The sequence below is a fragment of the Manacus vitellinus genome, unplaced genomic scaffold (genome assembly GCF_001715985.3).
Source record: "Manacus vitellinus isolate BGI_N305 unplaced genomic scaffold, ASM171598v3 scaffold_5_pilon, whole genome shotgun sequence".
Lineage (NCBI taxonomy): Eukaryota > Metazoa > Chordata > Aves > Passeriformes > Pipridae > Manacus > Manacus vitellinus.
In genome coordinates, this window is record NW_021940682.1 from 11,462,250 (window position 1) to 11,476,942 (window position 14,693).

A 14,693-nucleotide genomic window follows, 5' to 3' on the forward strand; every position below is an offset into this window, starting at 1 on the left:
ACTAATTCACAGCAGCTTACCAAAAAAGCTTCCTCTAGAAAACTGGATGGAATCAGACAAAGAGGTTCTTACCATCCTTAGGGCTATCAAAAACAATTACTGTCACATTGGTAGAAGGATTTTTTGGTTTTGCTACAAAGAACATATTGTTAGCAGCTTGTAAAGCAGGATGAATGGACAGCAGGTCCTTCAGTGTGACGTTGATAGGCAGTGCAGGATCCAGGACAAGCATTGGCACTTTGATGCAGTGTGTCAGCAAACACTCCAGTTGCTTCTCGCTACAGCAAAATACCAAAGGCATATTTAACACTAGTAGAAAATTTAGGACAAAAATCAATGTCAGATGCAATCAGAGATGCTTTTGTAAAATCGGATCAACTGTTTGTAACGCTTGCTGTGGCAGGGGGACATTGCTGAAATCACGTTTATTTTGCTGCAGAAGGGGAATATTTGACTGCCAGTGTTTAGTTCATTGCCATAACTGTTTTTTCAGAAGTTTCCAAGATTTCAAAGTCTGCCCACACAGAAGCCCTTATGAAAATCTCTAAATAACAGAAGGACCAAGCCAAATGAATGGGACAGATCAGGCCCTGCCACTTCCTGGTGGCAGAGCCACAGGTGGCCCTGACCCTTCACAGGCAATCACTTGCAATGCCATGTATACAAATGGCAGGTGAAAGCAACATCAAAAAAAGTTCATGCTTTTGAATCATAAAACTTCAGGTACATACATATTAAAAATTTGTACTAGGAAGAGGGACTGTGCCTAGACAGTGACAAGGATATGCTTTTCAGACTCCAGAAATTGTTATAAGAAGGTCATTCACACAATGTCACAATACCTTTACTTTTATTCAACATATATATTTATTATCATACTGTCATCTTTTCTTAAGGTGACATAGGAAAGCATGCATAGACCACAGAAGAACAAACCACCACCCCAAACAGCATCTGCTTTCAGTTAACAATGAACAGATTATCACTTATTCCAATTTATGCCCAAAACCACAAAAAACTCACCTCTTCTTTGTTGGTTCTGTTACGTTCTTTCCAAGGATTTCCCTATTACAAGGTTAAAACAACTATATTTAATAACATTGAGTTGATAGTAAGGAATTTAGTCTAATTTCAGATTGTTAATTGAGTCAGGGACACATTGCAAAAGCACTGATAACTCAGTTATTAAGCTGCCAAGGCCTTGCCATGGGCCTTGCCACAGAAAGCACAAGCTGACACAAGTGCCCTTCACTGCTCACCCTGGTGCACTGTGGAGCTCATAAATTCATGGTTGTGCTGACAGCTGTGGCAGCAGGACTCTTTGCTAACAGGATTTTATGGGCTCATTATTAGATTACTTAACAAAACTGATATTGATATGAAAAACACTGGTAAGAAACCAGGATGAAGTGACCTGAAACTAGGCTGACTTGATTGTTTTGCCTAACATAAATATTCTGATAAGGTCTATGAAAAGCTCTTTCTGCAATAGTGCTCACTGATTCCAAAGTACATGAAAAAAGTTACCTACAAGGGAGAGAACCAGGTGCCCCTGTAGATAGTGAACGTGGCATGGATTTGAGTCTTACTCATAAGCTTGATATCAACTTTCCAAATCAGTTGTGGAAGAAAACAATACGTGTTTTTCCCTTTCCAAAATGGGAATCACAGCATGAGGGATGACAAAGCTAAACCCACTAATATTAGCTATATAAACTGCTAAGGAAATATTAGCACAAATTTTGAAAGTTTTTCAGAGCAGAGACCATGCCTATGTTTAAGGTCAATGGATTTAAAGTTCGACTAATATTTTCATTGTTTACGTAGCAAAGAAAAATTCCAGAATTTCCCTTATGAGCATATTATCAGTGGTACCTAAATTGCAAAATATAACATGGGCCAAAAATCAGATCAATACACTTACTTGTGAATTTCTGATTATTCTGAATTAAACTATTACAACCCTTAAAATATGAAGTTGTTCTTCCATTCAGCATATTTTCTGCCCAAAACAGATCATGTGAACAAAGCTGATTAGTAAGAACCAAATCAATGGTTGCAAGACATAATCCAAGGTGTCTGCAGCAGCCTGTGTTTAAAGGCTTAGATCAGTAATTATGCAGAACTGTATGTCACCATCTACAACACCAAATGCAGTAACACAGGTCTTTGCTCCTTAATTAAAGCACAACTCAGACCTTTATAACATGAATAAATTATTTTCCTATTTATCAGTTTCAGTGTTTGGAGACAAGAAATCTACCTTAAAAAAAAAAAGCCTTTAAGAAACATATGCTTAGCATTTTATTAAGCCCATTATAAAAAGAAATACTGGGGGAGGGGATGGGGGGGAGAAAAGGGGGATGAAGAGAGGTTACGCATTTGAGATATAGTTTTATTATTATTATTGTTATTATTGTTTACAAATGGAGTTAGAGAAATCAATACAAAATAACATATACAATGCACAGTTCTTTGGATGGCATTTTAGAAATTCATGACAGAACAGCCCTAATTATTATGCTTTATATCTAAACAGTTTTCTTATTACACAGTACTTCGCAGCTAAAAGCAGAACTGAAACAAGGCTTTGAGAATAATCAAATGAAGAAGGGAGAAAATGTGCTTTGAATTTTCATGTTGAGTAACATAGGAAAAAATAACAACAAAGGGAACTAGTACTGCATTAGATTGCTGCTGTTGGTTAAAGGGAAAAAATACATAAGATCATTACCTCATTATTTTCTGTTCTTCCTCCATCTGTTCCCTGACCTGTTGCAATTCTTTGATCAGTTCAACATCTGTGCCGTTCACCCAGGTGTAGACCACGTCAATTGGCATGGGCAAACATAGCCTACATAATTCAAAGGAAAGCTACATGAGCTGTTTAATATTACATTACAAGTGTTCCTGGCATCCTACAATAGCAATTTCTGTCTAACAACAGAAATACTTGGTGTCTGGAATGCAACCAAGACAAAGCAAAAAGCCTCTCTTTAGCTATATATATATCATGTCTTAATTATACACAATCCTCTGACAAAACAGCAGACAAACCAAAAAGGACACCAACTGGTTATAACAGTTCAGTAACTAAAGAAAATCTTAGCTTTATGCTCTAAATTTCACCTACAGAAACCTATAACCCAATTCCTTCAAACCCATCAAATATTTTACAAGTCAGCACCAGCATCCAGGCACATTCTTAATTCATCAGCTACATTAGATTGGACAGCATGAAGCATAATGACTTAAATCATACTTGCTGTTATTTAATTGCACAGAGTCAATAACATCTCAGCAGGACCAGGTCTCTATCCTAGGAATGTGTCTTAGTTATCATTAACAGGGTGTTTCATAAACCAACAACTTAATTTGGGTACAAGAATTCAGACTCTAGACACAGCAGACAAATTAGTTCTTGACACAACTGAATATCCTGGAACTGTTTCTGGAGAGTTACAGATTTCCTAACATACCCAAGGCAGAAGAATGGGGTTTGGGTATCTTTTTTCTATTTTTTTTATGATAGTCTCCTCTCCAAGGCCCACTGCTTTGTGTCAGCAGGTACTCCAGGCTGCTGCCATAGATGAACCTCTCAGTCCCAGAAAGCAGGAGGCTGCTCCAAATATTATTTTCAAAAGTTCCAGTGTCAAGCTATTTAATATCTTCCTAAACTGTAGATGGCCTAGCAAACACTGAGCACTTCTCTAATGCTGAGATCCATGGGGTCATGCAATGATGTTTCCCAGAGGTGTTCCCTCTCCACCCACCGTGTCCTTCAAAAAGCATTCAAATCGAGACAGAGCTTACAAGCAATATTTCACCCGCATTCCCCAGCACAGCACACCAAGCAGACAGCTTCCACCCAGCTTCATTTTCTGCTGGCTCAGATTCAGTAACTGAAGCACAAAATTTGGTAAAAGGTCAGCCAGTAGCTGGTCACAGCACAATAGACAGGAACATTTCGTCCTCAATTTACCACTGTTCCTACCTGAGCTATGACACTTAAAGAATAATGATGGGTCATTCTGGGACAGTTTGAACATCTAAGCAACAGCACTGCCTTCCCCAGCAGCACCATCCAGAAAGTCTCTCTCACCTCTGACCTGTAACATTGTGCAGAATGCTACCCTCTCAACTGGCAAGAAAAAAAAAAGCCAATTTACTGAATACAAATACCCCTCTAATCAGTTGTTTCACCTCTTTCCCCAGAAATGACTAGCTTCTTGCCCATTAATAAGGCATGTTTTGAACTAAAAAGTTCTCCACTGGAGTAGAAATTCAATGGCAGTAGTTCTTCCAGCTTTTCTACATTTGTGATCAGTTAAATTATTGGTTTGATAGTCACTGGAATGCTACAGCTAGGAAAGGAGTGTTTCAGGTGGAAGCACCTGACTCAAGTCAGTAGATTTCAAAAATGCCCAACCCTCAGTCTTCTGGATAAAGTGCAGAGTTTATTAATGTAGGTTTCATTGAAGAATATAGTGTCCAAAATAAAAGCCTGAACTCCAAGTCTTTCAATGGTATGAGGCAATTCTGACTTCTGTGAAGCCTCTCTCCAATTTATAATTTGTTATAAGTGTGTCATGCACATATAACTACATAATTTGCTATGCTATTGTCACATACAGTCAAACGCTAATAAATTCCAGAGGAAAGGCATTTTTGGTCAGATGTAGGTATCCCAACTCTGAATTAACTGTGGCATGGCAAGCTCATTATTCATTACCAGTAGCAATAGAGATAGACCAGTAAAATACAAGTGAACTGTTTGCAGATCCACTAGTCCAACTGCTTCAAATTTACCCAAATAAATTTTCTGAATGCATTTTTACAGCATACATTGTTTCAGAAAGTTTATCAAACACAATAATAGAAAACATATATTGCAAAATTCAATTTATTGCTTCCAATTAGGCTAAGTAACACTATTAAGATTTCACCTTTTTGGGCTTTGTCAAAGCTTTCTGGATGGTTTCATGCCTTCTTAAAGAGTATTGAGAGTTTATATTTTGACAGGTATGTAGTGGAATTTTGATTTAAAATGAAAAGGAACAGGAGAGCCACTTCAGTAGTATGGTTCTCAAACACTATTTTAACATGTAGAGTCTTTTGTAAACTTTTGAAGGTCAGAAAAGATCAAAAACTTTCTCCCTCAAATTCTGTAGCTGTGTTTCTCCCTCATGTGGATTTATACATTTGGTTTTAATCACAAACACCAATCTGGCAAACAGGTTAAGCCCAAGATGAGCTGAGTCAATTTACTAAATACAACTACCCTTCCAATCAGCTATTTACCCTTTTTGAGATGACTAGCTTCTGGTTCATCAATAGATGCAAATCAAGGCACTCTTTGATTCAAGTGGGAATTATCTTAACACCTTTCTAGAGAAAATCATCAGTTTTTCCATTTGCTACTGATTGTAATATCAGCAAACATGGACTTTGGAAACCTCCTTGGAGACTCCCAGACAATTAATTACGTTGAGGCTTGCTGTGGATAGTCTTTTACATTTCTCGCTTTCAAAAACATACCCATTTTTTACTTGCAAATCTAAAAATATCAATAGGATCCTGCTTGAAGACAAAGCCAGAGCCACCAGCTCCCCCAGATGGGATAGGACACACACCTGCTGGGAAGTATTTTTCATACCCATGATGTGTTTACACACGAGAACCATGCTTACAGCCAAGATTGCAGTTAGAAGACAAGCCTCATTGTCTCAACACCCACTGCTGCTGAAGGATTACAGGAGGTTCTGGATCTCCTCCAAGCTACCATATGGTCCTTGCTGAGCCTCTTTATGAACAAGGTAAGTCTAAGCTCCTCACTGTAAACCTCCCAGCCCTCCTGCCTGTTACAGCTCTGTAACTACGCACCAACAGCAACTCACCTGTTCCGTTGGTATTCCTGCTCCCTAATTTGTGCATCTTTTCCTCTCTCCAGCCTCACTCAGCTCAACAATTAATGGCTGGCCAACCACTGAGAGCTCTCACTTGCTGTACCATACTGAAATCAGTCTGTACATTTTAAAAGCTGAGGATTTTTCCTTCACATTTTCTTTCCGTACATATTTTGGAGTTTTATATATGACTTGGTCACGTCCTGGAATAGCAAAGTTACACTTCAGCATTTACTAAAATACAGAATTTGCATGTAGAGTAGTAAAATAAAGTTCCCATCCAAGACACTTGTGCACACAACTCCATTATTTAGTTTTCTTCTCTCCCTTTTTGTTTTCCTATCGAACCTAAATCTTCAAAAATGGTTTTGGATGAGGTGACTGGGTAAAAAGCCTTGGAATTTCTACTCCACTGTCTCAAGCTGTGTAAGAGCCTGGCAATGTAAATAGCAAGTTTAGCAGCTGATGTGACTACCTGGAAAGTGCAGCAGTTGAGATGCCAAGGGTGTGCAACAGGAGGGAAAAGCAAACCAAAACAATGGCTAAACTTCAGGGTAAAAGAAGAAATCTTCCTTGGTCTGGCAGAGAAGATTGTTCAACAGGTGTTAGTAATGATGCTCTCAACATCTCTCTTTTTATGTGACAAGTTTTTTGAGTTTATAATCATAAGGAGCTTGCCCACACACACAAATCTGTCTACATTTTACACTGAGGTTCTCTACAAAAGTTTGTAACACAACAGTTGCACACAAATAGAGATGTTTACCTGCAAAGCTCCTAGAATTTAAATTCAGCTGAAGATCCATTCATATTTCCTAAAGGCCATGCAGCTTCTACTTTGTGCGAAGCAGTGGATCTGCTTTACTTCCCAACCAGCAATCTTCCTGTTATCCAATTCTGAATAATTTTCTCTAACACTACAATAAGAACTGATTAAAATCAATGGATAAGGAAGATTCAAAACTGGAAGTCCACAGTCCCCAGTTTATGCATAGCCCTACATACTGCATTGATACCAGTCTTAAAAACTTCACCAAACCACCAGTGATACAAGTGCATACTGCAGCACAGGGTCCACTACTGCAGTTGTGCAGTTGGATAATAAAAATAAAGTGAACCCCCGACAAGGGACGTCTAAAAGTTAACAGATGCATAAAAGTATGTATCCACATAGGCTTTTTTGTTGATATTAATTTTTTCAGGAAGTTGGTATCTGCATACAAATATCTCAAAAAACTTCTGTGTCACGCCTGATATATGAGTATTAAAGGCATATGGGTGAACTGAAATAACATAAGCACCCATCAAGAAAACCTAAAGCTTTTGCTCAGGCAGCCGATAGCTCCTTCCCAGGCACTGGATGTTTTGCTCACAATCCACAGAAGTGAAGAGTAGCAAAGGAGTGCTTTACACAACCCAAATGAAGTAAGGAAACACAGTGCAGAAATGGGAACTGACTATACCTACACTGCAACAGTAGGATTTGTGATTTTGTTTTGGACAAAGTCCACTATTTTATAAAAATACTGCGGTTTAATTATCACAAAGTCAGGTATTTTAGTCCTGACAGGAACAAACTGCCATGTTTTCACTTCAGTACCACTGAAACATGTAAACATGAAGTCAATCATCCAGATGAGCTGTATCACTCTGCTTTCATCTGTCATCCTTTGGAAAAGGGGGGAGAGGGGTACGAGATGAGACTATAAAAGTGTACAGTACTCAATGACACCACACAGTGTACTTTTACAGAGTTATCTCACATGAACCAAAGCGTGACAAATTGATCTGACGATTTCTACTGTCCCATGACTCAATAAACCTCAAGGCAGATTAAAGCATCTGCTTTCAGGGTTGGGTTTTTTTTCCAGTCAAGTGTATCAATGTTAAGAGTCAGATATCTCCTTAGTAGCTTTCTTCCACCTACCACCTCACAGTCCACTGACTTCCTGAGCAACAGACCCCAGGCTATTCAGACACAAATGATGAAGCCACAGGAAGCCATGTAGCAGTTAACACAACTGAAACAAATGACCCTTATGACTTGGTTCCCAACTTGCTGTGAGAGACTTTTCCCATGCACTCAGCTTTTAAAAGCTTCTTACTAGCTTTGTGACTTCTCTACTAAATAACGTTCCTCATGAGATGTCACGGAAAACTTAACGTAAAGGAAAAATAACTTTTCAGAACACTGTAAGTTGGAATTTTAAGCACACAGGAACAGTACTTATGTTTTCCTGTCTTAATATAGAAAACATGTCATGTCCTCCCTTTATTGTTAGCATTGTCACCATTTTGATGTTTCATTAGAGACTGGATGATTAAAATGCATTTAAAGCGTAAACTCCATTATATGACTACAGCTTCCAAATGTCAAACATCTTCCAAAATAGGAGATTATGCACTGACTATGCACTAATTTTAAATCATTAACTTTAAAATTTGCTGCGGATTTAGAGCCCATGCATTAAGATCCTACTAAACAGTATGTTATTTCATCTCAAATATTTTACTTAAGTGTTTAAAAATTCATTGAACAGTAAAATGTGCGATATGTCAAGTGCAGGTAAAGCTCACCGATTCTGAAATGATTTGCCAGCAACGTTGTCTCTGTATGAATCAAACATAACATGATACTGGTCTCTACTCCACTCCAAGACAACCTGCAAAGAAAAAAAAACCCAAACACAAAACAACTTAATGTCACCACCTTCTAAAGTTAGACACTAATTTCTCCTTTTGAAACGTTTAACCACTATGAATTTAATTTGAATTGATCTATGCATTAATGTACAACTGACCAGACCATAATCCTAAATACGTTGTTACACTGAGTCAGTAATCAGACTTAGAACTGAAGAGCCCACTTAATTTAAACAAACTTTGTTTTGCTCTGCATGAAAGGATTTCATGATTTACTAACATGTTTTAAACTACTATTTATTTAGGTTACCTCCCCGTTGTCTCTATAAATTCAGGAATCTTTTCCCAAAACTGAGACCTAAATCAAATATATCCCAATACAAGCAGAAAACCCCTAACACACACACAGACCTGCATAGTTTTGCTCATCTTCCTTTCTATTCTCATAAAGGACATATTGAAGTATACACACCTCTGAAATCTGAGCATTGCAAACAAACAGCCAGGCCAGGGCATATCAAATTATGTGAATTCACCCAGCTACAGACTTAAAACACAAACAGCTCTTTCCAACAGAGGTAAAGTCTTACATTGCATCCCAACTAACCCAACAGCACAGTATTTCTGCAGGCTGCAGCCTCTCTTCCATCCCCTTGCACTCCTGCCATCCCCCTTTAGCTTTACACGAGTTCACCTGACCCCACAGTGAGCCAAGTCATGGCTAAATCAACAGAAAGATGAACCTCCAAAAACTGAAGCGCTTGATCTTCCTCTGCTTGGTTGTTGGAGCAGATGACAAATGGTGATGACAAACACACAGCTAATATCTTTTAAAGTGAAAGTCCAACCTTAAAAGCTATATAAGCATCTTGCGCTGTTTTAGAGAAGAAAGCACAGTGACTAATTTTACTGGGGTAAGTACATATTTGTATATAGTGGAGGGTAAACAAAAACAAAACCCCAAACAAACAGACAAACCCCCCAACACAACACAAAAAAACCAAACCTGCAAACCAGCAAAGGATAATAGTTATTTACACCACTCTTCTTAGATATAAATTTCACTAATGTTTATTTCTTGTATTATAGGAACTACGAAACATACTATTTCTCTAAGGTAGGGTTCAAAGCCATAACATAAACCTTCCTCCCTTTTCTGAGGATACACACCTCTTTACCCTGACTGACCGTAAAGCAAATTAAAGCCTTCTAGAGAGCAGAGAAGCTCCATCATGTGCCTGGGTGACAAGTGCATGCACACGCAACTCCTGCCAGAGCTGCAAATGGTCTCTATAACCAAGATCACATCAGTACACTTCTATTCTCCTCACACAAAGCACATATATTTCCCAGGAAGGCATACAAATCTCCTCCCTTAAATACCAAGGTCGAGAACTGTCTTAAAAACATACTATTACACTTTTTTTATGCACAAGTCATTACGTCCTGTCAAATACCTGGTTTAATACAGCACACACTGAAAGATCATATCCACGTGGAAACTTTTGCTACTACTGACAATGATGAATTGGCACATGCTGATCTGCTTCTAGAAGAAATACGGAAGTATTTGAGTAAGACTGTAATATATTATATGAATAATATGGCTCTCCAGAAGAAAAAATTAACATTCAAGCCTTTGCCTTTGGCATTTGTGTAATTGTAACTACAACCAGAAAGGACAGAACACAGATCTCTTAGAAACACATTACGAAGTTAAGCTCTTCCTACCTGATACATTTTTTTCCCCTGAAACTGTTTCCTCCTGACACATTATTTGTCTTGAAGCAATGCCTGAAGGATGCCTTAATTTTAAATACTGATATTATAAAACCACAAGGGGAACACTGAAAAACAAAGTGAGAGACACTGCCTATTGGGAGATACTGTATCAGATACGTGATAACAGTGGCTCAGGCATGTTCTGGTTATAAAACTTTTTACAAAGCTGATCAACATTTAGAAGGACGGCCAAGAAGAGTTTTTATAACCAAACTGTTCTAAAACATAAAGCACATCTTACAACCAAGTTATAGCACTGGCTTAGACCTGGCTACCCTGTATGTTTTTGCAGAAATATTTCTGAATCACGCTCAATGCCCTGGTATTTTATTGAGCTCAAGTTCTTCCTTGAAAGGAAGCTCATTTTCAGCTTCTGGTTGCAAAGACATCATTACAAATCTCAAATTATTTGCCCTAACCATCCATTTTTACTTCATCACTATTACTGATATTAGCATGAATCTGGGGGGTAGGGGGGAAAAGCAGAACTGAAGATGCTGCTCAGACACTAGGGTCTGATAAGCAGGGCCTCACACTGCTTTTTATTGCTTGAGTTCGCCACAGACGGCTAAAAAATGGTTGAGCTGTTAATTTCTAGAAAGACTTCTTGGTTTCATTTTCCAAACAGTTTTATATTTTTTATTAGCTGCCGCCTTACAGACTGTACTGGAGAAGTGTTTTCCATTCCCACTACAGTTGTCAGAATGAACAGTGTTCATTCTCACAAGTCTAATCTCCCTTAAATTGGTAAACTACCACTGTTTACCAATATACAAAGGCAAAAAGCAAAATGCATTCAAACATATCTTACCAGGCTAATTTACCATCATTGGGATGGGGTGGGAAAGAGAGTTTTATATATTCCTATATGGCCATTCTATAAAGGGTGAAGGTTTTGTTGGTGTTTTAGCTTGGTTTTGGTTGTTTGGTTTGTTTGTTTCAAACATTGCTAGTCACTTTCCTTTTTTCTTAACATATAATTTGGAAAATCTACATGAATTTACCACTTCTTTTGCTCACTGTCTAAACAGTATCAAAGCTTTCCAAATAGCTTTAAAGGGGTTAGAAGCATCAAAGTAAAAGTTAGTAAGAAAATAATTCTGAGCAGTGATTTCAACTGATTCTCACCAAAATCAACAAAAACTTGGACAACTACTGAAGTATTTTTAAAAACCTTCAAAGTTCTATGGTATCCTAAAGTTGAGTTTAAGTCCCCCTTCTGAAGAAATGCAAAACTATACTCAGTTTCACAGCACCAAGAAGTCTATACCAATCTCAGTTGATAATCATGTACAAACAGGTGTCTAAGAGTACTATATAATTACTTAATTTGCTGATGGCTTTGAAGTGTCCCGGGTACTTGTGAACCCTGCAAAAAGCAGAGATGAAGTACTTTATGCAAAGAAGATGTACTGATAAAAAAAATAAAGTTTTGATTGTGGCACACTCAAGAGTTTCGGATAATACTCTTTATGGCTCTTCTTTTTTCCCTCTGTATCTGAAAGAGACCATCAAAATAGAACAGAGAATAAAAGAAGGAGGAGAGAAAAAGAAAAAAATAAGAGAGAACAACTTGGGAATCAGGAAATTCCAGTCTATTTGCATTTAACACTGCCATCCTTTTAGACTGACAAAAATACTTGAATTCCCTGAAACCTTACTATATTCTCAAACACTGCACTGAAGTAGGAATGAGTTCTTTCCTCTCCACATTCTTTCACTGATAACTTCCCAAAGACATAGGGCAATACAAAACGAAGCTTTAAAAATATACATCTGTATAAAATCATATACAGAAAAAGGGTAAGTTACATTGCATCATTTACAAAAGAACGCGGGCAAACTGAGTAACAAGTAGCGAGCAAAGTAAGGTAGACCCATATGAGCTGCAGGCAGCTTGGAGGGAGGATACATTTAACCACTTAAACTCCGGAAGGGGGAAAGATTCTGCCACTCCCAGTCGCCATGTGAAGGTTACATCCAGCACAGGCTTTACGAGACTCAAACAAAAACACAGCACTAATAAATCACTTGATAAGGGAAGTGGAAAAAATTGCACAAGACCAGCCAACAGCAGCTGGTTTGTGTCACCTCTGCTCCGCCGGGGCCCACCGAACCTGTCAGACCCCACCTAACAACCCCTTGGGGCACCCACCGGGAGAGCGGCTCCGCTGCCCAACAGGTGGACACGGGAGCGGCGCCGGGCAGCGTCCCGGGCACGGCGGCCCGCGCCGGCGCCGCCCGCCACAGCGCGCAAGCGCCCTGCGGGGCGGCGCGCGCGTCACACGGCAAGGTGCTGCCGGGTGGACCCCGCCGCTCACAGACACCACCACGCCGGCTCCTAAAAAAACAGCCCCGAACCTGAGCGTCCCCGCCCCCGGGGTGCAGCGCGCGGGCTGAGCTCCCCCCGGCAACGCTGCTTCTCCGGGGGCGGAGGCAGCCACGTGCCGCTGACTTCCTCACTGCTGAGGGCGGAGACGATCATGAGGACGACCCGAGAAGAGGCAGGGCACCATACTTGTGCGACAGGCGGTATAGTTGGCGCTGCAGGACTTTAAGCAGCATGGCCCGGGCGGCCGCCACCCCGCACGCGCGGCCCGGCCCGCTCCGCTCCCCCCGTTGCCCTGCGCGGCCCGGGGGCGGTCCCGCCCACAGCGCGCCCGCCACGCTTCCGGCAGCGCCGCGGCGCCCCCTGCGGCGGCTGTGGGCGGTGTGCCGCCGGCCCGGCCCGGCCCCTCAACGGCCCGCCGCTCTGACGGCCGCGCCGGGGCTGCTCCCCGTGCCCTGCGGAACGACATACGGGGCTGTGGCTGAGAGGGATCGACGGGACCAGATCGATTCTCCCGCTCGGCCCTAGTGAGGCCACAGCTGCAGTGCTGTGTCCAGTGCTGGGCTCCTCAGCACAAGGAAGACAAGGAGCTGCTGGAGAGGGACCAGCGGAGGGCCACAAAGAGGATGAGGGATCTGGAGCATCTCTCATATGAGGAGAGACTGGGAGACCAGGGCCTGTTTAGTGTAGAGAAGACTGAGAGGGGATTTCACTAATGTGTATAAATATCTTAAAGGCCAAGGGGAAGTACCAGACTCTTTTCGGTGGTGCCCAGCGACAGGACGAGCAGCAATGTCCATAAACTAAAGCACAAGAAGTTTAACCTCTACACTGAGGCTGGCAGGGCACTGGAACAGGCTGCCCAGGGAGGTTATGGAGTTCCTCCTCTCTGGAGACATTCCAAACCCACCTGATGTGTTCTTGTGTCACCTGCTCCAGGTGGCACTGCCTTGGCAGGGGGGTTGGACTGGATGATCTCCAAAAATCTCTTCCAACCCTTGCGATTCTGTGACTCTGTGACTCTTGGATTTCATAAAGATACAGTCAAGCTACAGGCTGAGGTTTAATTTAAATGTTCATTTGCATGTTTTGGCACAGAAATAAAGTGCAGGGATGGCTTCATGGAATGGGAATGAGTAGGCTAAAGAGTGTTATTTGTGGGCTTCTTCAAAAACAGCTCTTGAGGAAAGAACATGATAACAAGAAACTAGCTAGCAGTCACTAGCTGACAGCACACTCTGTAAATCCTTAATCTGCATCAGTCTGCTTTCTGCCGTGAAGTTCAGCCATCTACACAGGACACTGCTGGTATCACCACTGACAAATATTTCATCAGGCAGAGGCACTTCTTGTTACCAGAGCAGAATGATGTGGTGTCATAGGCCCTCATGAGGGGCCTAAAGACAGTAGCATCTATCTTGGTAGTCTATCCCTGCACCAGAAGTTCTGAGTATTTCTTAAAAGTCCCTGCAGTGACTTTTCTGAGTAACAAACATCACCCTTGTGATCTTATTTTTCCCTATGTGAAGTAACAGTACTCGATCACTTCCAGGAGTTTGTCCTAGTATATTTACACCTATACATATAGTTGGTTGTGTGAGAGGACTACACCTGGCTGTACTTTAAGAAATGTCCAAGAGTGCACGGCTCTTTGGCACAGCCCTCCCAGGCCACTGAGCCCCACTCCGATTTACTTTTTGGGTGTCACAGTATTTTTCCTTTCTCCATGGGCCATTGCACAGGATGGCAATTTCATTAGGGGCTACCTGTAGAGTCTCAGAGCCCACCACACAGTGCTGTGTTCCTCCTCCTTATTGTGTGTTATCAGCCTGATTATACTTATTTGGCCCTTCATAATAACCCAGCCTTCCAGTCTCAGTGTGCAGAAGCCTCAGCTAAGATTTTTTCACAGTCAGCACTTTCTCCTCACGTCTTCTTCCTTCACAGGCCTCAGCAAGGTGCCAAAGTACTACCCTGGGGGAATATAATCTTTACATATTTGCTGGTACTTCCCTTACCTGCCTCTCCTGCTC

The 14,693-nt window shown here is 40.9% G+C and overlaps 1 protein-coding gene across 1 annotated transcript in view; it reads right to left on the reverse strand.

The window, feature by feature from the left end:
- Window positions 1-13,129, reverse strand: part of GNPTAB (N-acetylglucosamine-1-phosphate transferase subunits alpha and beta) — a 44,247-nt gene extending 31,118 nt beyond the window's left edge. The window contains exons 1-7 of the mRNA XM_029963395.1: window positions 12,795-13,129; window positions 12,487-12,672; window positions 11,993-12,107; window positions 8,484-8,569; window positions 2,735-2,854; window positions 1,024-1,065; window positions 73-278 (exon numbers count right to left, since the gene is read on the reverse strand). Coding sequence (XP_029819255.1) covers window positions 73-278; window positions 1,024-1,065; window positions 2,735-2,854; window positions 8,484-8,569; window positions 11,993-12,107; window positions 12,487-12,672; window positions 12,795-13,129 — 1,090 coding nt within the window. The remainder of the gene's footprint in view (window positions 1-72; window positions 279-1,023; window positions 1,066-2,734; window positions 2,855-8,483; window positions 8,570-11,992; window positions 12,108-12,486; window positions 12,673-12,794) is intronic.
- Between the last annotated feature and the right edge of the window lie 1,564 nt (window positions 13,130-14,693).